This window comes from Mus pahari, chromosome 5, assembly GCF_900095145.1.
Source record: "Mus pahari chromosome 5, PAHARI_EIJ_v1.1, whole genome shotgun sequence".
Classification (NCBI taxonomy): Eukaryota; Metazoa; Chordata; class Mammalia; order Rodentia; family Muridae; genus Mus; species Mus pahari.
In genome coordinates this window covers 36199921-36225128 of record NC_034594.1, presented here as the reverse complement: position 1 = coordinate 36225128, position 25208 = coordinate 36199921, and the positions used below count along the sequence as shown (strand labels likewise).

The following is a 25208-nucleotide window of genomic DNA, read 5'->3' as shown; positions in this document are numbered from 1 at the left end:
ACCAGGCTGGCCTCGAACTCAGAAATCCACCTGCCTCTACCTCCCAAGTGCTGAGATTAAAGGCGTGCACCACCCCTCCCCCTGGCCTTTTGTCTCCCATTTCAATGGCCACAAGCAGCCACATATGTAATTTATAGGGATGGAAAGGCCTCCAGCTACTTTGATTCTTAGACAAACACCAGGTTTTGGCTCCTCCACATCCCCCTACACACCTGGTGTATATCACTTTAAAAAATAAATTATGCCTCATTAAATTACAATTAAGTGGCATCATGATCATTTGTTTTTCTGGAAGGAAGATGTTTTGCATATTGAAAGCCTAATTTGTTGCAGGTGACAAAAAGGCAGAGCATATTATCTAACATCACTTCATTTGGGGGGCAGTGTGTGCTGCTTGGTGTGTGTGCACACCAGCACCTCCAGATCTTATTAATAATGCGCATGGTGATTGGCCCTTCAGAAGGTCTTAGACCACTATGTCAGTTTTACAGCTAAGGAAGCACACTTCCCATGGTTGTCTGGAAAAAGCATGGCATCTTTTCTTTCAGATATTCCTCTGCTGTCTTTCCCCTTCCTGGCTGTACCATTATCTCTCCCTGCAGGTGCTACTCATATTTAAAGATTCAGTCAGACCCTATTTCCCCACCTCCACAAAACCCGCCCCTCCAGTCCCACAGTTAGCAATTCATCTTATTTTTAACCAAGATGGCACTAGCGGTATGATTCTGAATTGATGGCAGTTGTCATTTTTTCCTTTTTTCCTGTTTCCCTCTCATCTCCTAACACCCCCTCTCCTCTTTCCACTCCTCCCACATGCTCCCTTCCCCATTTCTCTTTCTGTTTCCCTTTCTTCCCTTGTTCCTATTTGGGACAGGGTCTCAATGCATGACCCAGGGATAGCCTTGACCTCACAACCTTGCTCTTCCTCCTAAATGCCAGGACCACCGGTGTGCTAATAAGTACAACCACAGTCAACGCCTTTTCCAACGTGCTCCTATAAAAACTTGCTCCCACCATGCACAGAGCTCTGTGGAAGCGGGATCTTTTTCTTTTTGTCTTTTTACCCTTCCCCTGATTTTTTAAACCAAATCATAAATGAGAAAAGAATTAATGGAGCTTTTGTTCTTCAGGACAATTATGGTGGGTTTGGGGGTTTCCTCAACAGTTGAGGGACGATATCTGGCTTAGTGTTTCCATAATTTTCTTTTCTGTGATCTGTGTAGCCTAACTGTAGAAAGGTACCCAGAACTTGAAAACTACATATGAAGACTAACTGTTCAGATCCAACCAGTCATGACTTGCTCAATGGGGATCTGCACAGTACTTAAACCTAAGACCTAGTCCATGCAGGTTCATGTTCTCTTCAGGATTGAAAGCTATTCTGTCAACTATCAGTAAGAAGGTGATAAGGCTTGTGTGGAGCTTGAAAGTCAGTCACTAAAATGTGTATCACACCTTTATGAGTGTCAACATGTATCCTGAACACAATATAAGGAAACATTGTATCAGTTGATGAAGTATTGAAACTGAAAGTTCAGTGATGGAAAATGAAGTTCATCCAGTTTTACTTAGGAATGTTGAATAAACATGATTTCTTTTGCTTTAAAAATCAACTCAGTTTCTTCCTCTTCCTCTTCTTCTTCTTCTTCTTCTTCTTCTTCTTCTTCTTCTTCTTCTTCTTCTTCTTCTTCTTCTTCTTCTTCTTCTTCTTCTTCTTNCTTCTTCTTCTTCTTCTTCTTCTTCTTCTTCTTCTTCTTCTTCTTCTTCTTCTTCTTCTTCTTCTTCTTCTTCTTCTTCTTCTTCTTTTTTTTCTGGTTTTCTGAGACAGGGTTTCTCTGTGTAGCCCTGGCTGTCCTGGAACTCACTCAGTAGACCAAGCTGGCCTCTAATTCAGAAATCTTCCTGCCTCTGCTTCCCAAGTGCTGGGATTAAAGGCGTGCACCACCACTGCCCGGCTAGTTTCTTCCTTTTATCTGAAGATGGCATGTATCATCAGGCAAGCCAGATTACATTTACAGATTGTCATTTTGTACTTTGAATTATCTTAATTTTAGTGAGTTCCTTCTCAAGCCATCTATCCTCTGCTGGTCATAGCAATGGTCTGCAAAGCTTGTAAACTCCCCATTGGCGAGCCAGTGGAAAGCCCCCTCAAGGCTCTCTTTGCCCAAACCTTTTTTTTTTTCTCCAGTGATTTTTGAACCCAGGAACTAATGTGGCCTGGTATGTGCACATTGTATTACCTGTGCCCTTGCAGGCAACATATTTCCTTGTCTTATGAAAGTAGACTTTCTGAGGAAACTGTTATTATGTCTCCCTGGAAAAGGTTCTGTTGCCAAAATGAGGCAAATACTTAGTGGCCACTTTATTCACTACTGGCAGTATATTTTAATATGATTACTGATATGAAAGTTTAATAAGCATTATCCTGGTTAATTTATTAATTCCCTTTCATGACTTTCCTATTGATAGGAGTGCATTTTTTTTTTCTTCCAGAGCCCAGGAGCCCCACCACATTTTCTATATCTCAGGCTACATAATGGCACTGTCCAAATGACACCTCCTGCTTAGCAGGTTGATAATTAGAATGCCAGATGACATAGTAGCAAAGGCTTTAGAAATATTGATGTGAGATAAATTATTAATTTATGTTCCATTCAAGACAGATTCAATATGATAAACATTTACTCATCTTGATAATTAGTGGGTGGTGGATTGGGTTGGGGTGTGTGGTGTATGTGTGTTTTTGTGTGTGTGTGGGGGGGTGTGGTGTGTGATGATTTCCAACAAACTGGATTCACTTCACATGTATGCCTGCAGAATTTACACCACGCCTTTAAAATCATACTTTACAGCAATTAAATGGACACAAAGTGAAAAAATCAAAGTGAAAGTAGCCAAAGTGAAAAAAAAACAAAACCAAACAGCTAAGATCTTGTTCACTATAGTTAGTCACTTACCAGTGAAAATGTCCCAAGTGGAAAGAATGCACTTTGGGACTATGGCCCAAAGTTGGGGTAAGGGATTCGGAGCAATGTTATAATTTTCTAGAAGCTGTGTATGAAGGTGATACTGGCCAAGTTTGTTCATTTGAGACTGTGTCTACAATTAGGTATATTACTTGACAGAAGGAATATATTCCACCAGCCACTTAAAATCCAAATGCTGTCTGTTTGTCTGTCTGTCTTTTGCTTCAGCAGTGATGTTGACCAGCAGCCATCTTCAAGGGTGCTCTATATGAGAGATGAGTGAATTTTTCTAGAAGGCTTTCTAGAATGCGACCGATGTAGAACAAGGAAAGGACCCTATGCAGTTTTAAAGTAAAATCATAAAGTAAACTCAAGAAACAAATAAAAAACATCACTCAGTAATTTTAATGACATCTTCGTTTGTTTGTTTTTTGGGGGGAACCTGCATAGTTTTTAGATATGGTATATTAGAACAGTAGTATTTTATATCACTATCTCATATGTAAGAGCCTTTGCTATAATACAATATGTGACTCCATAATTTTATGGAGAAAGACTAAGTTAAACTCTACCTTTAAAGATATTTTGATTTATAATCATAGTGAGTATCTCCATGATGACCCTAAAATTCCTTTATTACAATCTTGAAGGTGGGTAGAGGAGACAGAAAGGAGAAAGGCTGGGGAGGAGAGAGAAAACCAACTCGTTCTTTCTGTTCATGGTTCATTATGAGAGAAAGCTCAGAGAGTATCAATCTTACTGTCTTATTGACTTTGGAAATTGGGAGCAATTTAAAATCCACTTCCTTTCTTCATATTAATTCAGAGATGTTTAAAAAAAAATCTTTGAAGCAAATCCATTATGAACATTTCAGGTTGCTCAGTTAAAATGGGAAGCAGGGTGACCCAAGGCACAAGTGACTCTTAATTTCGGGAGAATTGATTCATGGAATGCACACTTTACTGGAAGACAAGTGCCTCACTTGTTGCTCCTAAAAGCATGCCGTGAGATCTGGATTTTCCTCTAATCATTTCAGCAGTAGGATATTTTTACACATACCACCTACCTTGCTCTTTCCTTGAGCACATATGTGCATGCCCACATACTAACTAGCACACAGCTCCCTCCTCCGCCACACATGCATGCATACACATAGACAACACACACACACACTCTCTAGCTTTCTTCTAGCTTCATTATGTGGTATATTTTATTCCTATTCTCATTCTGACCTCAAGCAAACACCACGTGCTTCCTAGCAATGTTTGTGTAGGCTCTTATCCCAGGTGTTAGGATTCCTCTAATCACAGTAGTGACCTCTACATTCAGAGCTAGCAGATGGCACACTGTCGGTAGCTTCCTTGCAGTATAGTCATTTTGTATGATTTCCAAAACTAGGTTATTTATGTGTCTCTCTGAATGTGTATGGTATGTTGTGTGCACACCCATGCATGTGCATGCATGTGCACATGGTTGCATGAGTCACTTCTCTCCACCTACCATGTAAGCCCCAAGAATCAAACCTAGGTCATCAGGCAAGTGCTTTTACCCACTGAGCCATCTTTCCAGCCTCTGGGTGGTGTTCTGAATGATGATTATACTTCCTTGGTTGTTGGTAACTGTGTGATATGCCTCCCTATAAATGGTAGTTGCCATACTACGGTACAATATACTAATTAGTATGAAACTTCTGTCCAGCCAGAGGATAATTCTCCTTACAGCCACTGCTGTTTTGTATGTGAGCTGCATCTCCTGCACTTATATTAATTTCCCTCAGTGCAAAGCATCATTGGCACATGCAGAGCTTTACCACAGTTCATAGAAGTGACTTTTCGTGACTTCGGCTTGCCCGTGCGCTCAGAGTACAGGATTAGCATCTCTTCTTGGAGAAACAGTCGTAAACCCTCATCTCACTGTAAAAGTGAGTGCCCTGCAAAAGGATAAAAGCTGAGACTATGAAATGATGCTTCTGTGTGATAACCCAACAAGTGCGTGCGACAGTAATGGATCTGCCTCTGTCTTAATATCGCTCTAGCTCAGTGGTTCTTAACTTTCCTAATGGCTCAACCCTTTAATAGTTTCACATGGTGTGGCGACTCTATCCATAAAATTATCTTTGTTGCTACTTCATTACTGTAATTTTGCACCTGTTATGAATTGTGATGTAAATATCTCACCTGCAGGATACCTGATGGGCAACCCCTGTGAAGGGTTACTTGACTCTAACAGGGCCAAGCCTGGATGTTAGGAGCTGTTTCTCCAGCTCATCTCCTGCTGTCCTCTTAGGCCATGCCGCTTTACTAGAGCATCGACAACACTTTTGTGAATTCTGTGTCACTAGAGTACACAAAAACCCTGCTTTTAGAACCCCTTATTTAGTTGAGTCACAAATTCAGAAATCATGGAGTCGATCAGGACATAAGAGCCTATCGGCACTACAGTTAGAGCATGTCCCGGTCCCTAGCTAATGTAGCCACATTTTCATTAGAGCTTCCCATGTGGGTACCCCACAAAAGTCTGGGGTGCCTCATGGTACCTATGAAAGCATAGCTGCTGTGTATGAAGGCTGGGAAGTTATCAGTGTTGACAGTTTATGATTGCTTTCTATTCTCCACCTCCCTTTACCTTAGGCCAGTGTCCGGCCATACAGAAATTCAGCCAAACTTTTATTTTTTATTATTTTTTTTAAATCGATGTAAATCTCCCATGCTGTTTAAATGTCGGAACTAAATTTACCAAACTTGGCAGATTCGTAAAGCTAAGCAGGACTGCCAAGAGTTCCCAGTTTCAAGCAGAGAGAGTTCTAACAGCTCCTGAAATACTTGCTGGAGGCACCTGGTGGTAATTGCAGCTCCATATTTCCTCCTGAGCGCCTACCTTGCTCGCTGGCATTGGCGCACATAGGATTATTACAGTGATGATGAGGTGGCAGAATAGAAGTCCTAAAATAAGGCACAGCCCCGGAAAGGGGGCGCATTCATACAGACTCCTCCCTAAGGAATTAGGCATGTTCCTGATATCCTCTCCTCTCAAGCTGGCTGTGCCAAACAAACAGAGGGGCAGTTGGTGAGGAAGGCGGAAACCATGCCCGCGAATCCGTAGCCGTGACTTTGCCTATTTTTTCCCCACTCTACCAGGGCTTACTGTCAGAGATACTGCGTAAGGAGGAAGATCCCAGGACTGCGTCCCAGTCTCTTCTAGTAAACCTGAGGGCCATGCAGAACTTCCTCAACCTGCCTGAAGTGGAACGTGATCGCATTTACCAGGATGAGCGAGAGCGGAGCATGAACCCCAATGTGAGCATGGTCTCCTCTGCCTCTAGCAGTCCCAGCTCCTCCCGAACCCCACAGGTGAGCTATCTGCTCCACACTTCACATACTTCACTCTTGCTTCATGGACAGCCTGTTTTTCCTTGAAAACCAAGAAACGTCATTGAACAGGTCAAAGGATGTAACCTCTGGCTGTATCATGAGGTAATCCTGTGCTGTGGAGGGGTGTTATTCCCTTCTCTTTAGGATAATCCCATTCTCCCACATAAGCAGGTGAGGGGACAGGGCAAGAGTAGGAGGTGAGTTCCTGTCTATTTTATAGTTTCAGAAGAAGAAGAAGTGGGGTTCCTGTGGGGGTTGGTTTGTATAACAACTACTTTATTTTCCTTATATTGCTTGTTTATTTTTCTAGGGGTGGAGGTGTGGTTGAGGGCAAGAAACAGCAGTTCAGATGATGCTGTGAGCAATTCAGAAAGATAAAATGGAGGGCTGGAGAGATGGCTCTGCGATTAAGATTGATTATCATCTTTGTAACTCCAACTCCAGGGGGATCCTGCACTCATGTGCACCTACGCCACCCAGACCCCCAGTAACAATAAAATAAGAAAATTTTCTTTTTCTTTCTTTCTTTTCTTTCTTTTTTTTTTTTTTAAGAAACACGGTGGAAAAGTTCTGTGTGTGTGGGTGCAGTAGCTGGGCCAAAGCGATGGGTCCTGGTAACAGGGGGCCTCAGTTTTTGTCACTCTAGGATTTGGGAATTTCTGGCCTCCCTATCTGCTGCATACTTCTGAAGTGATCAGAGCTCACAGTAGGCAGGGCACACTTCCAGTTCAGACGTAAGCTGCTCATCTCCACTTACTCCCTACTCCCCCTAAGTTGACATAGATAAAACCATTTCACTCTCTGGTTCTCTGGGTTGCATACATTCTGAGTGATGGTTCTCCAAGCCAAAGGTTAATTGGTTCACACCTATTTGTGCAAAACTGAAACTCGGTATATTAAAATCAAAGGTTGCTTTGCTGAGAAACTATAGTTTAGTTCTCAGTTTGCTTTCTGATAAGTTCCAAGAAGCTGACTAAACACAGAATTAGTATTTTATTCTGGTAGGAGTATTAGGGCCTTCTCCAGTATATTGTTATTTTCTTCCCACATATCTTGACTCTATTTTAGCACCCTACAGTAGATTTGCAATCCTGGATCACCTTGTGTCACACCCTGCCAAATTGTTTTACTTGTAAATTATGAGTCGTACAGTTAATGTCTTGATTACTTACTTAGGACAGCTGCAAGCAAGCCTTTTAGTTTATTTCTCTTTAAATATCAAAGAGTACACAGTGAACTGTTGTTAGGACATTGACAATTTGCATTAATATTGACTGCTAGTAAATTCAGTAGTACTTTTACAACGTTTAAAAGGCTGTTTAGCCATTATTGGAAAGTCCAGTCACACTTCCTACTCTGTATCATTCCCCCCCCCTGCCCACCCCCCAAGCAGCTCTCTTGGAAGAAGGCCACTTGTACTTGTTAGAAAATGGCTCAGGTCAGTTTGTTTTGTTTTCATTGTCTTTGTAATATTTTTCTAACAAGATTGTATCATCGGCACCTTTCCAAAGACCTGATCACTTCCAGAGCCCGAGTAGCTTAACATGTTTTCACATTAGGGCGTTTTCCTTGTCTGAGTTAGGATCCAATCTTGAAATTTCCTAGATAAAATTTCCTTTATGGATAAGTACAGGAAGTTGTACATTTAATTTTACTGCTTTTTTTGTATCTGAAAATACATATGAAATATTCAGACATACTTTTGAGGATTATAATCCTAGAACCACACTTGTACATTAATTACCATTTTATTCTGTATCTGTCGCTGAAGATTAGGAAAAGAAAGTTATTTGAAACTTTCAACATTTCATGCATACCTATGTGTCTATGTAGTTAAAATTCTCTCTGACATATCTCAATAATAAAGATGCTTTGTACAAACAACAGCAACAGAAAATGGTGATGCTAAGTGCCTGCTGTCTGGGCACTTAGTTGGAGGTGGGAGGACAATAATTTCATGTTCAGTAGTTACAAAGCAAGTTCAAGGCCAGCATGACACCGTGTCTTGTAACTGGAAAAAAATGATGCAAATTTCTACAGATCTCTTGTTTGAGGGTGGATGTGAGTGGGAACCACACCATCCTCATTTGGAGGAGCATCTTTGTACACGCCAGCAGTTTTAAACAAATCACTTTCCAGAATCCTCCAACACCTTATTATCCGTTTATCAATTCATTGAAGATGTTACTGGTTTTTAAATTAAACCTCTAGTGTTTCCTCGTCATTCTTCAGTGGCCAGTATCTTCAGTGTCCTTGGTAACATGGCATGGGGTGAGAATAGTCCTTTACTCCCTCACCCTGGTGGCACAGCAAATACTGTGAGCATTCTGCATGAATTCCGCCACTGCTGGTTTGTGGTGACATTCTTGTGTTTCCAGTGAGGAAACAGGCTTCTCTGGGCTAAACAGCTCGTGTAAGTGAGTTCACATGACTGCGCAGTAGAGTGGGAATTTGAACTGTAGTCTTATTGATGTCAGAATTCAGAATCTTACCCATGCACCATAGTTACCACTGTGTTTTAGCCCTAAGTGTTCAAGTGAAGATTTAAGCACTGAGGTACACCTCGACAATGAACAACAGTTGAGAAATTGTCTACCATTCTCTTAGCAAGGAGTGTGCAGTAGGTGAGGTACATTGTTTGATTAGAAAAAAACGAATCTAGAGGATTGAGTTATTGTGGGAAGAGGATACATGGAAATGGAGTAGCATAGTAGACCCGAGGCTCTGAGTTCAAGGCATTCATTGAACACCCTTACTTTTGCATGGCCTTTATACCAAGTTAAGACCTCTGTCATTTCAGCTCTTTTACCTGCAAATAAAAATTCACATAACACACTACTGGATTTTTATAAGAGCTACAAGATAAAACAGAAGTTAGTAGTCTTCCTAGAGAGCCTGGCACACAGAAGTCGATAAGGTACAGTCACTCTGACTTGGCAGTAGCTAGTAAAGAAGTTGGGGTAAGGAGGGCAAAGGAAGATGGTAAGTGCCATCATGCTCTCTGAGGAAGCCAAGCCTCCATGGGAACCTAGAGCAGGCAGGTCAGGCTTATGACATCCTTGCACAAGTCGGCCATGTCCCACCTGCAAGCTGTCTTCCATCCAACCTGCATAGTGCCAGCCTAGGGGAGGTGCAGCTCAGGGCACCAACACAGAGAGAGTTGTGATTTACAGACATCATTCTTGTCATGGGATTTTAGAGTGAGTGAGGGCAAAAAGAACCAAACTTAGGCCCATTTAGTCAGCAATGCCTGTGTACCCCAGGGTGGGACTGACTTGTCCCTGAGTTGTGTTGCCAGGGTTAGGAAATCTGCTTGGACCTTCCAGGTCAGCAGCTTAGGGATCAGACTAAGCATGCATGGCCTCTCTGGCAGTCTTTTGGACCAGGTTGAGTGGGAGAGTTTAGGATATTGCTACCCCAGCAAGCACGACACCTTCTGGGTTGTCCTTCATTTGTCTCTGAAGCTAATGGGAAATCATTCGATTAAAACGCACACGGCAGAATGCATGAAACCACAATATGAGTTTAAGGAAATGAAAGCTGCTCGTGGAAGGCATCTGAAGCCGAATTGTATGAAATGAAATTTTGTTTCATTTCCAGTGATTTCCTAGGTGAAATTAGGTGACTGTCTAGGTAGCATAATGACGATAATGACAGGAGCCGCACATACTCAAATAACATACATGAAGCCTTAATAAAGAGCGAGAGGTACTCGTGGGAGTGCATTAAATTGAGTAATAATTTATTATTTAGAGACCTCTACCCATTTACTCAGGGTTTTTTTTTTTCTTGGAGAATTGGCTCTTCTGTAAGGTGTGTCATGTTTTACAAAGAAAAAGGTGAGTGTGTTCTGTGTGCTTGCTTGTAGATAGATGTCATACTATGGTGTGCTCAGGGTTGCCTTCCTACCTGTGAGCTACCAGGCTACTGTGAGGGGAAGCAAGAGCTGACAGGATTCTGTATGTCCTATAGGAATGCATTGCAATTATTTCCAATCACAATTAACCTGATTAGAATAATGGACAGGAAGTGCCCCTCTGTAGCTAATGTGGTTTGGCATCAGCTGACTGAAACCCTCTGATAATTTCTGCACAGATGGTCGCTCTGAATGCAGCACTTTTTAAATTATTATTTTCATGGTCTCTTGGTAGGCCAAAACCTCGACACCGACAACAGACCTCCCTATTAAGGTGGACGGCGCCAACGTCAACATCACAGCTGCCATTTATGACGAGATCCAACAGGAGATGAAAAGAGCCAAGGTGTCTCAAGCCCTGTTTGCCAAGGTGGCTGCAAACAAAAGTCAGGTGAGTGGGGGTTTTTGTTGTTTTTTGTTTTGTTTTTTTAAAGAGCAAAATGGAGGGTTGGGACTGCTCTCCTTCCCCTCCAATAAAAACACATCTGTTTTTATAATAATAATAACAGTAATAACCCCTGGGGAGCCCATCGTGTTCTGCCTTCTGCCCCATGGCTTTGCTGGAACTCCCATCGGAGTTCAGAGGAGAGACAATGCCAGAACCTGGCTTTATTCTCTTAAATAAATAAGTATTTGATATTAAAGAATAAGGATTAAAATATTTTTTCCTTTATCCAAAGCTTCCGACGCTCATTGAAAAATTTTTTTTTCTCTTCCTCGGGAAGCAATTTTTTTAATTAAAAAAAAAAAATGTAGCCTGTGCATAACAGCCCCTTCCTTGAGACCACGTTTAACTAGGGCTCATCACCTTCCTATTCCCAGCAGGGGAAGGGTTGAGTCTGCTATAATAACCACTTTTGCCTAGCCCCAGAGACACAGTGTGACTGTCAGGTGTTTCTTTCACGTATTGAATACAGTTGTTTTTCCAGGAGAAAACACACGTGGGGGTTCCAGAATAAGTGCTAAAATCTTTTAGCAGAAAAACATAGATGCTTATCCAGTAAAAGTGTTCAGCATCAGAGCTGCAGGGAGTGCGATGCTCAGGGGACCCAGCACACAGATGTGTGGTGGCTTCCGTTCTGAAAGCAGCACCAGTTGATGGGATCTTTGATGGGATCTTCCCGCTGCCTGTTTAAGGGGGCAGCTACTGCCTTTGGTCTGCTCAAGGGCACTCCTCTTTATCCCATAGATAAAGGATTACTATAGGGCAGAGGAAATAGAAGTTAGCTGCAGCTTAATTTTGGGAGCCTTTGATTTTGAGCTTGACTTCCACTGTGCTTTGCATGACAAATGCTTTCATTCCTACATATGCAAATGGTCAAATGGTCTGTGCCCCCTCCCTGACAGATCTGTTGTATGCTATAGTTACTACTAAATATTACATGGTACTGAGCTACTCCTGAGCGCTGTAGTACTAACTTATTGGTTGTCACATTTTTATTAAGCAAGAAAGAGTTCAATAAAAATTAAGTCCTTAAAATGATAAATGTCATATTTAGTATATTTAGACTAATTGTTTACATATTAACCTCTTTTTTTGACCTGCAGTTTTACAGTATCTTACTTTCAGTTTTTAGTGAAGAGAGAGAGAGAGAGAGAGAGAGAGAGAGAGAGAGAGAGAGAGAGAGAGAAAGACCAGAGGAGGGAAAAAGGAGACAAAGGAGAAAGGGGGAGAGAGAAGAAAGGCTAGAGAGTAAGAGGAAGAGAGAGGAGTGGAGACATCAACGAAACTAGGGAACTGAGTTTGCTAAGATCTATGTCTAACCACAGAATGAAAATCCATGAAGAGAAAACACCACAGAACCTTCCTAAACTGTTAAACACACACAAATCCCATGTACCACATGGCAAAATATAATGAGAGCTGGAACTGTTAAACGAAGAAGTTGTTAAATGCTAACGCCACTTGGCAAAACTACTGTGCATTTAATGGTTTTCCAGCAGGTAATAAGGGGCATATGTGTGAATGTGCAGTGGGGGTAAGAGCTGCACCAGTGACTTTGCAGGCCTGACCCTCTGTGTGCTGACACCCATTTCACAGTTTTACTTGGGCCTTCTTTCATAAGAATAAACTGAAGACCAGAGGCTGAAACCTAGATTGGAGGGCACACAAGCTTCTCATTGGCATGGCGCTGTGGCTGTTGGGAGCAGCCAGGCCTCCAGCCTCCCCATATCAATTTAGGTGGCTGTTTGAGAGCTGTTGTTTGCCAGCTGGCTGTTAACAATTTTGAGGGCTCCCCGAGAAATCAGAAGTCCTGATTTCATAGAATCTGGAAAAGTAGTTCTGAATATTCCAAAGGATGAAATTGAGCATGTGTGGGGGTGAGACACTTTGAAGTCTCTCTGTTTCCTCAGAAGAATGGTCTCTTTTTAATTTTTGGGCAGAGAACCATATTTCAAATAGCTGACCAGACAAGTATTTCAGGAATGATGTTTCTTAACAAGCAAGCAAGCAAACAAACAAACAAACAAAAAAGGGACTGCCAAATAAGATAGCTATAGAGCCAGTTCAGCATAGAAGATACTCCGAGTGGAAGCACCAGCAGTCACCCAACAGCAGACTCAGTTGTTTGATTTGCTACAGATATTTAATGTCTGTTTCCAGGGCAGCAATGACTCCTGGCCAGATCTCACCTCCCCAAGATGTACACACATATCTTTGGGTTGTGAGAGATGAGAGAACAAAGCTTTCCCTGCTTCCTTTCCTTAACCATGCCATTTCGTTATTTTTCTCACTGGGCTTGGGAGTTCTCAGGGTGACTGAGGAGGCTAAGGCCTCTCCAGGGCTTTCTGATCATGTAGAGATCAAATTAGTGAAGTTGTTGATTAAGAACTCTTAAGAACTGGAGGAGACTGAGAGCCCTGAAGCTTAGATATAGGTCTCAGTCCTCCACTTCATTAGAAATTAACTTTAAATACAACTCAAGCATCCTCTAGTAGACCCATTCACACTTGTTGTGAATTGGCTGCAATCAGTTATTAAAGATAGTGTTGACCACTACCCTGTACGCAGGGAAGTGAAGGATCCAGGCTGCTGGGATAAAGCAAAGGAGGTGATCTGGAAACAAACAGCCGACCCAGAGGTGTTGGTGAAATGGCCCTGGTTTGAAGACTCCTGAGGGGGGGGGGGAGTGTCTCCCTGTTACCCACACCTTATCAGGCCTGGGAGCTCTGCAGCTATAGCCAGACAGAGGTGGGAGGATCTTCATCCCCATGCAAGAGGACAGGAGGATGCAGGATTAAGAGGGTCTTCTCTCCACTGCAAGAGCAGAGAAGACGAGATGCTGAGCTCTCTATAGCTAGAGAGAAAAGAGTTTCTGGGTACAGTGAAAGGTTCTACCGTCATAGCGTCACGAAACCTGTGTTCTGCATGCGAGTGATTCTAGTGTGTCTGCTCTCATGTAAGTGGGTTTCTGTGTGCTCTGTGCTTCATATGCACTAGTTCTCTATATAGACCTGTAAACCTTATTACCGCATTTCCATTAAAAATGTGTGTTCTGAATTTTCAACTAACAGATTAACAAATTATAATTTGACTTGCCTGTTTCTTGTCTTAGATTTGGGTCTTTCCCCCACCAATTTGAGTGGATTTTTATGTGGCAAATCTCATTCTTCTAGATATGAAGATCCAGTTTTCTGGAACATTTTTTAATGATTGGTTGGTTGGTTGGTACATAGCTGGCCTTGAACTTTTGATCCTCATTCCACTAAACTTCCATATCCCCATTGTGTCTTTTGGTATCCTAGTTGAAATGTCAGTTTTGTACATCTGGATTTAGTTAGTTCCAAGCCCTCCTCTGTTCTGTTCCTTCAGCCCATGTGTTTGTGTTTACAGCCACATTCTGAAATTCTGACTACTAGCTGTGTAACAAAAGTTGATTGTTGGAGGTGCTGGGGATCAACCTCTGGTCCTGTGTGTGACAGGCAAGTGCTTTATCACTGAGATAGCGCCTCGGCTCCTGTAGTATAATTTTAAATCAAGAAGTATGATGTCTCTGACCTTTGGCTCTTTAGGGGACTTTTGTAGTTCCTTACAAATAGAGAATTCATCTCTATTTCTGTGAGGAATATAAATGGAATTTTTGTTTGTCTGTTTCCTGGTACCAGAGATTGACTTGAGGTCTCAGGCATGTCAAGGAGGTTATCTGCCACTGAGCTACACTCCACACACTAACCATTGGGGTTTTGATAGGGATTATATGGATTGTATCTATTGCTTTCAGTAGTGTAGATTTGAAAAGCTATGTTATAAGGTATCTAATAAAGGCAAGATCTCCATATGGGAAAGTAAACTTATAAAATATAAATTGTTTTCTTTAGTTTCACTATTGGAGTTTCTTAGCCTTTATTCCTTATGCTGCATGAGATCAAACTGTTGCCATTTTGTATATATTTAAAAGAAATGATTTAACATTATTTTAACGTCACATTTGGAGGGTAGCATCCTTAGGAGGATGTTGGAAATAAATATGTGGCTGTGCTGATTTCTGTGGTATGGGAAATGCCAGGAAGCACAGCCAGAAGGTGGATGACTCCTGGTTTTGTTGTGTCACTTACCCTCAGCAGAAGTAGGCTAAAACTGAGTGTGCTCTGCCTGTCCAGAAGGGCCTTTGGGACAGTCCCTGGAAGTGGTCCTTGAAACCGCAGCATGTGGGCAGTGAGCACAGGATTGCCTGCACATCAGTGTGGGTCTCTGGTTGCCAGTCTTTCCCTCTTTTGGCAAAACCTGAAGGAATGCTGTGGAGCATCAGCAAACATTCCCCGTGGGTTTGTTTTAATAGCAACCTCATAATAAAGAATTGTCTTCTCCGTCCCCATCTGTTTTATGATATAAAACTAGTTTTTGTTTATTTGGTCTTCTTGTTGACTACTGGCATTGTTAACTAGATATCAATGGAAGTTGGTCACAGTACTTAATGAATTTCTCAAAATTGGGATGTCATTAAAGTTGGTATTGGTATTTAACCCTTTTTTTTCTTTCTATATTTTGAGTTGACATATTTTGCCTGTTTATGGTATGGTTCCTTTGGAAACTTGGGTGTGACTTTGAAGCTACTCTGGCTTCCCTGTTAAAGGGACTTCTCTGAGGTGTGAGCCCTGCCATGGTTCTTCCAGAGAAGAACAAGGGTATCTGGCAGTGCTTCCAGCCATGGAAACTGTTTTATGTGTTATTTTCGCAGGGCCAGGACAAGGAGGAGGAAGCAAGCTAAGGACCTAGGGTACACCACGTGATTTAGCATCCACTGGCAGCCATACTCCCTTCAAATTGTGCACTACTTGTTAGCTTCGCTCCATACAGTCCTTGCTCTCACCTAGCACGAGTCTCACACATGCCCCTGCTTTCCTAGGTTCTGGAGGAAGTTTGCTTAGCATACAGTTTAGCACTTCTGCTAGAGTAGGAACCTGAAGTAGCCTGAGGTAAGGAGGTAGGAACATCACGGTTATTTATTGTTTAATATTGTAGTAAGGTTCATTTTCCTATTAATATGTTTCTAGTATGAATGGAGACCACAAGGTTTCACATTTATTTTGTACACATATGAATGGCTTTTCACGTATGTGTACCCATGTGTACATGTGTATGTGTATACATTTAAACAAAGCAGCAAAGTAAACCTCCAGGGAATTGAGCACATCCCCACGGACCTGTGGCAGTAGAGGTGACACATTTTTATGCAGTCCCCTCTTGATTTAAGCCCTGCACAGCAGAAGTTAAAGAATCGTTTTAAGGCAAAATTTTCATTACTCTCAATTACAGACTCAATCTTTGTAAACACATCCACAGAAATGCGAGAGATATGCTTAAGGCAGCCCAGAGAAAGCTGAAAATTGATCCCCATGAGGACTCAGCTTAGGACTTAGTATACAATTGTGGACACTAGAAATAGCAGCACTCACTCACTTCAAGCAAGGTAAAACGTAATTAACCTTGAACTGTAACCAAGTACTGAGTACATTCCCTTTTTCAGGTTTAGATGACATCCCCAGCAGAGACTCGTTGAAGTCCTTGACAGGTCTCCCCCGTATTTAGCCTCTTATCTATTTCAGCTTTCTTGATTAGGTTATCTTGAATCATTAGGGGGGTTATTTATTTTAATAGACACTTATTGGATTCATGAAAAGAGAATTCAGTGACGAAGAAACAAGAGCAGAATACTATCTGGCTCATTTCACACTTGAGGAGAGTCTCAACCAGCTGAAGAGAAATCCTTCCACAGTTACACAAGTTTGTTTGGGGACTTTCTGTGCTTCCATTTAGAAAGCGAACTGTCTGTGGTTAATAATACGAATTTTCCTTTAAGAAACTCAGAAAACATTCCCTTTTGGTTACATATGCTGACATTTTCTGTATTGAAGATGTGGGTGAGGAAATGGCCTGTTAGATTTCTGCGGCAAGAAGCTTGAGTCATTCCAAGGAACTGTTCACTTGCTGAGTTTCCCATTCATTAGAGTTCCTAGTAGGGGCAGAAGGGTGGTGCAGCTTCCTGTTCAGTAGCTGGAGTTCACTCACCAGCTCTCTCCCAGACACATCAGGAAGAGGGAACATCACCATGACAGGTCCTCCCTTCTGGATCTCCCAGCCTTCTTCACTAGCGGCGCAGAGGGGGGATCACTTTACCTTCTTTTGCTGGAGACTAGAGCAAGCCATAAACCAAGAATACTTTTTGAAGCAAAATCCAGACTGGCTTAAGACCTGCCACTTGTCTCCCTCTGCCTCCCCAGTGCTGGAATATTATTGCTTTGTTGTAAAGAAGGGGACCTGATGAGTGGTAGAAGTGAGAGTCCTAACCAATGTCAAGAAACAGGAAAATGAGCAAAGCCATACACAGGCATTTCAGTACCATGGACAGGACTCCATGGTCCCTGTCCTCTGGGGTCCCCTCCATCTCCAGTGGTACTTAGACCCAAAGTTTAGAGATTAAATTCAAACTCATACCTGATGAGTTCCCACTCAAGCTAGGCCTTGTTAATGTTCTATAAATGCCTTGGTAATTTGAACATTCTCAGCCTGTGGTAGTTAAAAACCGAAATAGACATTGTCAGTTTCCATTTAGTTTTGACCCAGGCAAACTCTAAGGACCCCTACGTGAGCAGTAACAGAAAGTTCTCACCAGTGCCCACATAGAAGGTGCTCAAGAGAATAAGACCAGCTTGTTAAATGGTCGGTTTGGTGTTAGTGATGTATGTCATTCTTTTTAGACAACCCCAAACAATACAGCTCAGGCAGAACATGCTTCACTCTCAGGTCATGTGCGTTTTCTTTAATATGCAACAGCACGGTCTCAATGTGAACAAAAATGGTATCCAGGCTAAATGGTGTATTTGACTTTGTCATACACTACCCCACCCCCCCAAGGACTCCATGCTAAATAGAAAAAAGTGTGACAGGAAACCAAAGAAGAGTTGATTCTCTATCTTAACAGTTTAAATGCCTTCAGTAGCTCTCAGAGGCTATATAGCATTAAGATGAGATGTTCACATATTAGAGATGGGCAAATAGCCCTTTTCAGGGCTTTTGGAAGTTGGTGTTCCTCTTCAACAAACTGACTTTGAGGTGACAAAATAGTCCCCATGTGCTACTTTCTGTATAACCCAGCAGTGCCAGTTCAGTCTGACTAGCATCTGCATAGCACCTGCTGTATGCAAGGAGGAGAACTCTGTTCAGAGGAGAGTAGATCAAGAAGCCTGGCCTTGTCATTTACTCCCATCGAGAAGAGGCCAGGCCTGCAGATGAAGGCACATCAGACACACCGACACCTAACATAACACGCATCACTCAGTGAGCGAGTATGCAAAGGGCTTGCAGCTCAGACAGGAGTGAGAAAAAAGTATTCATAGGAGATTAGGTGAGCCTTGAAGAACAGTATCCCCAGGGATGATTGATCTGGGCAGGAGGTATTACAGCTAAGAGGGTAGCATGGCAAAGCGAGGAGATGGTAATGTGCATATACCAAATGTCTGCAGGGACTGGGCAGTTCACTGTGCCTGGATAATAAGGTCACCTGGGGAATTGTTGAGGGATGGGCAAGCAGCAGCAGCTTGAGGTCCTTACTGTCACCTCCTCCAGCGGTCTCCTTCCTGCAATTCCTCAATAAAGCCCTCTTTTCTGAAAGATAGACGAGAGTTACTTGTTTTCCAAAAAAAAAAAAAAAAAAATGTGGGATATTTTTTCAAGTAGTACAGAGTCCTAATACATTTACATGATTTGCTTAGTAAATTCAGATTGGCATCCAACTCTCTGGGACATGTGGATTGTAAACAAACAAAACCTTGACCAGTGTGACTGTCACCTCACCTGCAGAGTTAGAGAGGGCCATCAGACTTGTTTTTGCTACCAAGGGGAATTTGCTTAAGAGACTGAAGAGATGGCTAAAATATAATGTTAATAAATACCATTTGCTTATTTTCTGAGTGTTTAGGCACTCATTAACTGTTGGTTGCCAGGAATCAGTCTTTGAACTGCTGCCCCCCCCACCGGGTCCCACTGTAAAGATGCATTCTCTGGAATCATATTCATGGGCTTCATGTATATTTTCAATATGTAGGTTCTAGTGCTCTCTGGAAGCTTTTAAACTTTTAAAACTCATTTTGGACACAGCAATGTTTAAAGCAAAAAGCATAGAACTAATGCTGCTATTGTCTATCATCCTTACCCCTTAATGCTGACATTGTCCATCACCATAGAGAAATTTTGTAGCGGTGCAATTAGCTAAACCAGGAAATTAGCAGTTCTCACATGGACAGTGTGATCCCGTTGCCTTAGTTCCTCTGCTCACATCTTTTTTCTTGGATGTCCAGATCTGGTTGGTGACTTTTGTTAGTCTTTACTCTGTAACTCTTCCTCCATCTTCCCTCGTCTTTTATGGCTGTGCCTCATCGGAAGAGTACTGACTGATTATTCTCTTGGTTTCAATTTGTGTGCTTTCCCCCCCCCCCCCCATCATTTGGCTGAGGTTATGCATTTGGGCCAAGACCACCTTCTGAATGACAGTCTGTCTTTTGTGGTGCATATTGTGACAGTGGTCATGGTGTCAGTATAGCTTCAGTAGTGAAGCTGGCCTTGACCAATTGGTACTTCCTCACACGTTTACTAGCCAATTGGTCAAGGTCGTTTCTTCCTTGTATTTTTGAACTCTGACAGCTAATTACTGTCTGCTGTTTATGACAGGAATGAGATAACAGATCCTTGAGATAAGAACCAGGAGACACCATTGTTTTTGTGAGGCTCCCCTTTAATACTCCGGATTTTCCACAGAGCAGCCACTTACTCTAGGATTGTCCATTTCAGAGCAGGGCAAGAACTGAGAAGTCAGATCTCAGGGTTGCAAGTCTTAGTGCTATCTGCCATTCTGAGCCCATGCTCACACCCTTGAAACTCATAGAATCCCAGTTTATTAGACTATAATATTCTGCCTGAATATTCAGCTAATCTCTATAATCAGAACTTAAAATCAGATCAGACTTAAAATAAGAGGGAAGCCACAGAGGACAGGAAGGAGCTGCTGGACGCTGGAGATCAGATGAACTGTGTTAGTGTTTGAAAATGAAAATACTTCAGGAATGTTCCACACAACACACAGGGAACAACAACAAAAAACCTACTTGAGATTTTTAACAGAAAAAGGAGATTTGTTTATTAATAATTCATGAGTTCCCATTGAACATGCATGACAGAAACAGTGCTATTCAATAGAGAATACAGTCATCTGTCACTGTTTTATTTGACATTTACACTTTTTTTTTTTGCCTGATACTGCAAAACTTTCTTGGATGGTATGCAAAAATTATATAAATGAAAAAAAAAACAAACCCCAACATAGGGACCCTTTATTTCTTCTGTGATGGGTTCTCTCACAGTTACACAGGTATGGATGTGTTCATGCAAGAGCACGACACTTCTTTACACGATCACTGGCCACTAGACAAGCAAATATGAGGCCCTATTAAGAAAAAGGAGCCAGTGTCCAAATGGCCTCCTGGAGGGATAGCATAAACAAAAAGATGCTGGGTGGGATGGGAGGTGAGGAGGAAGGCTAGCATGCAAATGTGCAGAGGGAGCAAGTGAGGAGATAGCAAATCATGGCCACTGAGAAGAACATTGGCCAAAGAATGCACTGCCATTGCAGATAAGAAATAAATATTTATAAATGGCATCACAGGAGTCCTGCTGGTGGGAATATCAGCATTTTGTAGAGCAAATTACAGTTAGGAGCTCCTTACCACTATGTACTAGTGCGGGCTCTCAACAAGCTTTCTGCTCTGTGGGTTAGTTATTATTTATAAAAATCACAGAACCAGCTGATACATTCATAAGCTAATTATTGAAGCAGCTGGGTACACATGGTGCAATATGGCCAAGGCTGTGAAGTATCACAGATTTCTTGGGGCCTGCTGTGGTGGGGGTGCACTGTTGAAGACTCCCTCCCTTAATCTGATCAGCCAAGCAAACACTTTGTGGGGAAACTTGATTAATAACCCTCTAAATACCATGAATGTGCTTCATCTTCCAAACTAGGTTCCCTTAAACATGCCATTAGCTCAGCCCATCAGGGATTTGAGGAAGTTCTGCTGCCCTAAGAACAGGGCCTTGTTGGCGACTTCCTTATGCCAGAAATTAATTTGGTTTGCTTATGTCTGTACACATGATCACACTTGTGTCTAATCCACTCCCTAATAGCTTCAAGGTCAAGACCTTGCATGTCAGTGGGCAAATCGAGCACTACGCTTCTTAAAGACCGATGGCAGATAGCACGCAGTCCATAACAAGCCTAGAGTGAGTTCTAAGTGAGTGTAATGAGCACAGATTATAACAGCGCATATAAATCAAACGTGGCAATGGATGTTGTGCGAGACATTCCAAGTGTCATAAGTGGAGATACCACTCAGCTGTCACCTGTCTTCCTTCAAGCTGTGGCTTCCCACAATGCAATGCTCATCCTTGAAGCCGACCAGCAGGTGCTGTCTTCTTAAGGTCTGGCTATCTCAGAACTTCATCTTTTAACAGATGTAGGTTTTTGTTTTTATTTTCCATTCAGTGATTGGTCTCCATGCTATTGCCTCCCCTGGGAGATGTTAAACATACCTGTTTGAAACATTTGAAAGAGTTCACTAGAGACTTAATTCAGATCTGTGAAAAGACACAGAAATGGGAGCTTAATTTTTCCACAGATGGCTTATTTTCCATCTCAAGAATTCTTTCCTTTGTATAAAGAACCCCTGAGAAAACACTTTGGGACCAGGAGATTTTTATTAAAATATAATTTATTTTCTGGTAGTGATAAAAATTTATCTTCATTTTTCATGTGCATGGCACTTGAAAATTAACCATTACCTGTCTCTTGAGTTGTGGGGGGTGGGGAAGGGCTATAGAAGTACTTGGAAAAAACATTTGCAAGCAAGTGGTAAGATACCTTGTTTTCATTCTTCCTAACTCTCTAACTCTCCCAAGCTCCCAGTTTATTGCAAGAAAAGATCAGGTCTGCGCAAATGTGGCCTCTCACTTGTAAAAACAAGGCAGTGTTGTGTTACAGATTAGTTTATAAATCCCCGGTGGCTTCACAGTTCAGTGCCCACAGCTGCTGCACACAGGCCTGGGTTTTTGTCTCCTCTCGGTGCTGCAGCCGGCAGTTGAAGGGGAAAATGGAATGATCAGGTTATTAACATGGAGGCCGCGAGGAGGAGGCTGCACAATGAGAACAGCTGGTGTTGCTGTCTTGGCTGATGCAGCGGAGATAATCAAATCTTGCCTTTTTTTTGGGTAAAGGCAGAAGACACAGTGGAGAGTTAGACAAACAACAGCTTATGATATTATATGGGGTTTTTACAATGCATGTCAGGAGCTTTCGTTGGCTCACAAGTGATGATGGAGAGTATGTGGAGACTTGGGATTTGTTTCTCACAAAGTCAGTTGTGTTTATGCACCTTTTAAGAAAAAAAAATTTCTACCCTTTTGCAAGAGATGAATTGTGGGACAGTTCTTGGTTTTAAAATTAGCGACGTAGCTTGGAAGTGATGGGTTAGAAAGCTACTGGGTAAAATATTTTGACACGAGTCAGTGAGCGATGTTGACAGCCTCTGTATTATTTTCATATAAGCCATCATTTGCATTGCATTTCCTTCCTTGTGCAGTTGTAAGAGAGGGAACATCCGGCTGGCAGAGCTGGGACAGGGCGCTTGCAGGTGTAGGCTGACCCCTGTCTCCCTTCCTGCAGGTGTGGCTAAGGGGGCTCTGAGCCCAGTGTGTCCACAGATGAAGCAAATGCACCTTGGGTTTTGACTCTAGCCGAGGCCGGTGCTTCGATTAGCAGGGTTACTAATGATGAGAAGAACATTAACTGCCTGGAAGATGTAGTGCTATTGGCACCCAAGTCATGCTTTTTTTTTTTTCTTTCTTTTAATTTGCCATCTCATAGTATATGCCTGTTTGTCTCTTCTCTCTTCTTAGAGTAGAACACTAACCAGTTGGATAATTTGTAAAAAAAAATTATGGCTGAAAATCAAAAATATCCTTTTTTGGAGAAGGTGTAACTCTAATCTCACTTGTATACCTAGAAGATTCTATTATATGGATTGTTACAAAATTCATTGGGAATGTATTCTATAGGAATGTGTTAAGACATTTCAATAGGAATAAGGATCCTTGGGGCTGGGGATATAGCCCAGTTGGTAGAATGCTTGCCTAGCATGTGGGAAGTCCTGAGTTTGATCTCCAGGCCTCTCCAGCCTATAAACAGACATTACAGCACAAGCCTGTAATCCCAGTACTTGGGAGTTGTAGACAAAAGGATCAGGAATTGAAGGTTATCCTTGACTCTACTATGAATCTGAGGTTAGCCTGGGCTTAGCTCAAAATAACGGTGATGATGATGATGATGATGATGATGTAAAAAGTAAAAACAAAACATGTGAAGACTCTTGATCATTGGCCTAAGTATCAACATGATCATTGGTTGGATTTAAGAGTTGGCCCATTTCAGTAGCTTCTACCATTGGTGGGGATAACTCTGACATAAAAACATGGTTTGGGGACGGCATTTGACTTGGAGTCTAGGCCCACAAAGCTGCTCTACACCCTGCAGTCCTAACTCCCACCATCTTCTTCCCTCCAGGGCTGGCTTTGTGAACTGCTTCGTTGGAAGGAGAACCCTAGCCCAGAAAATCGCACCCTTTGGGAGAATCTCTGCACCATCCGCCGTTTCCTGAATCTTCCCCAACATGAGCGGGATGTGATCTATGAGGAGGAATCTCGACATCACCACAGTGAACGCATGCAGCATGTGGTCCAGCTCCCACCTGAGCCTGTGCAGGTCAGTGTCTCCCCAGCCCCAGTCTTAGAGAAGCTTTCTGCTGGCAGCAGCTGCTCAGGGTCTGGGAGAGTATCATGAGAGGAGGTCACAGCAGGAACTGTGTGTGTGCTTACACCTGAAGAAAATGACCAGGAACTCCATGCCAATGGCTCTCCTGACAGCAGGTCGCTCAGATAATTAAACAGAGTGTCCATCAGATTCTCCTATTATTTTCTAACTTTTATTTACTTGTGTATATGTACATCTACATATATGCACACACACACACACACACACACACACATACACACACACACACAGAGTGGAGATCAAAGGAAAACTTGCAGAAATCAATTCTTGCCTTCTACTATCTGGGCCCTGGGAATCCAACTTAAAGCTCTGGCCTTGGCATCAAATGCCTTCACCCTCTGAGTTGCTGGCCCATCAGTTTGTTTTCTAAAGAAAATCCGAAGTAAATTTTGATCTAAAATTCTTCAGGGAATATTTGTTGGGGCAAAGCAAAGAAATAGCCTTCTGACCCAAGGACTACCTTTAACTCTCACCGACTCCCTGAGAGAAACTGTGCTAGATCCTCAGAATTTCCAGATAAACCTTTTCTGTTTCCAGTTCCCACTTTTCCAAGTCTTCCTTATTTGGGTAGCATGCTTTGTTGGGTTAGTTTTCCAATTTCATTGAAACAAGTATTTATTTTGGAAATAACTGAGCTCCTGGTCTCCTTCTGAATCTAATACCACTTTCAACAAGTATTAACTAGTGTATTCTACATTGGTAGAATTTGGCACATCAATAGGTTTGGCCCTGCAGCCCAGTAACAGAAATTTTGACTGTAACAAAGGGGATCGTGTAAGACCTCTCTCGGACTTAGTTTCTGTGTAGAAGAGTAAAGCTGAGTCGGAACATGTGTGTGGGCACAGGTGTGTAAAGACTATGAGAGAAGATGGTAGTGAAGGAAGGCTGGCGAGGTACAGTTTATGACACAGAAAAAAATAGAAGAAAGATGAAGGATGTGGAGGAGTAGCCCCTCAGCTGTCTGGCTCTCCTCTCTTTGCTCCATACTATGTGCCTGGAGAGTAGCCAGAAGTAAAGGGGCCCCATCAGATCTCAATTTATCAGTGTTGGCATCTCAGCCAAAACTGTCGTGCTTTTACACGTCCATTTCTCTGGTCAGAGTTGTGCTCTGACTCATGGATTCCTTGAGGCAGTGTTTACAAAGTTCTCAGTGAACCCAGGTAGATAGGCAGGAGGATGCAGGGTCAGTAAACAGCAGAACCACTTACTCAGGGAGGCTGGACCACAATGCTTACTCTCTTTTCTCCCTACTCTGATTTGTTCCTGGCCAGGGCTTCATCCAAACAGCAAGGAACATCCCTACAGATAATTAGACCAGTGTCCTGAGTCACACAGAGCAGTGGCTTTCAGACTTTTAATTTATTCAAATTAAAGAGAGCTCAGTAGAATTTACCAACCTTCTATTTTAGAAAATAAACCGATTCAAACACTTCAGAGAAGTTCCCTGTCATTGGAAGCACCATTCTGTATTTTTCAGTACTGGCTAAGCATAGCAAGAGTAGACATTCCACCGCTGGGTGTGGTGGCGCATGCCTTTAATCCCAGCACTAGGGAGGCAGAGGCAGGTGGATTTCTGAGT

At 42.3% G+C, this 25208-nt stretch overlaps 1 protein-coding gene across 5 annotated transcripts in view; it reads left to right on the top strand.

The window, feature by feature from the left end:
- Satb2 (SATB homeobox 2) overlaps positions 1-25208 on the top strand; it is a 179284-nt gene that overhangs the window by 121043 nt on the left and 33033 nt on the right. For all 5 annotated transcript variants that reach the window (XM_021197607.2, XM_029538578.1, XM_021197606.2 and 2 more), the window contains 3 exons: positions 6104-6316; positions 10489-10644; positions 23363-23560. In XM_021197607.2, the coding sequence (XP_021053266.1) occupies positions 6104-6316; positions 10489-10644; positions 23363-23560 (567 nt within the window). The remainder of the gene's footprint in view (positions 1-6103; positions 6317-10488; positions 10645-23362; positions 23561-25208) is intronic.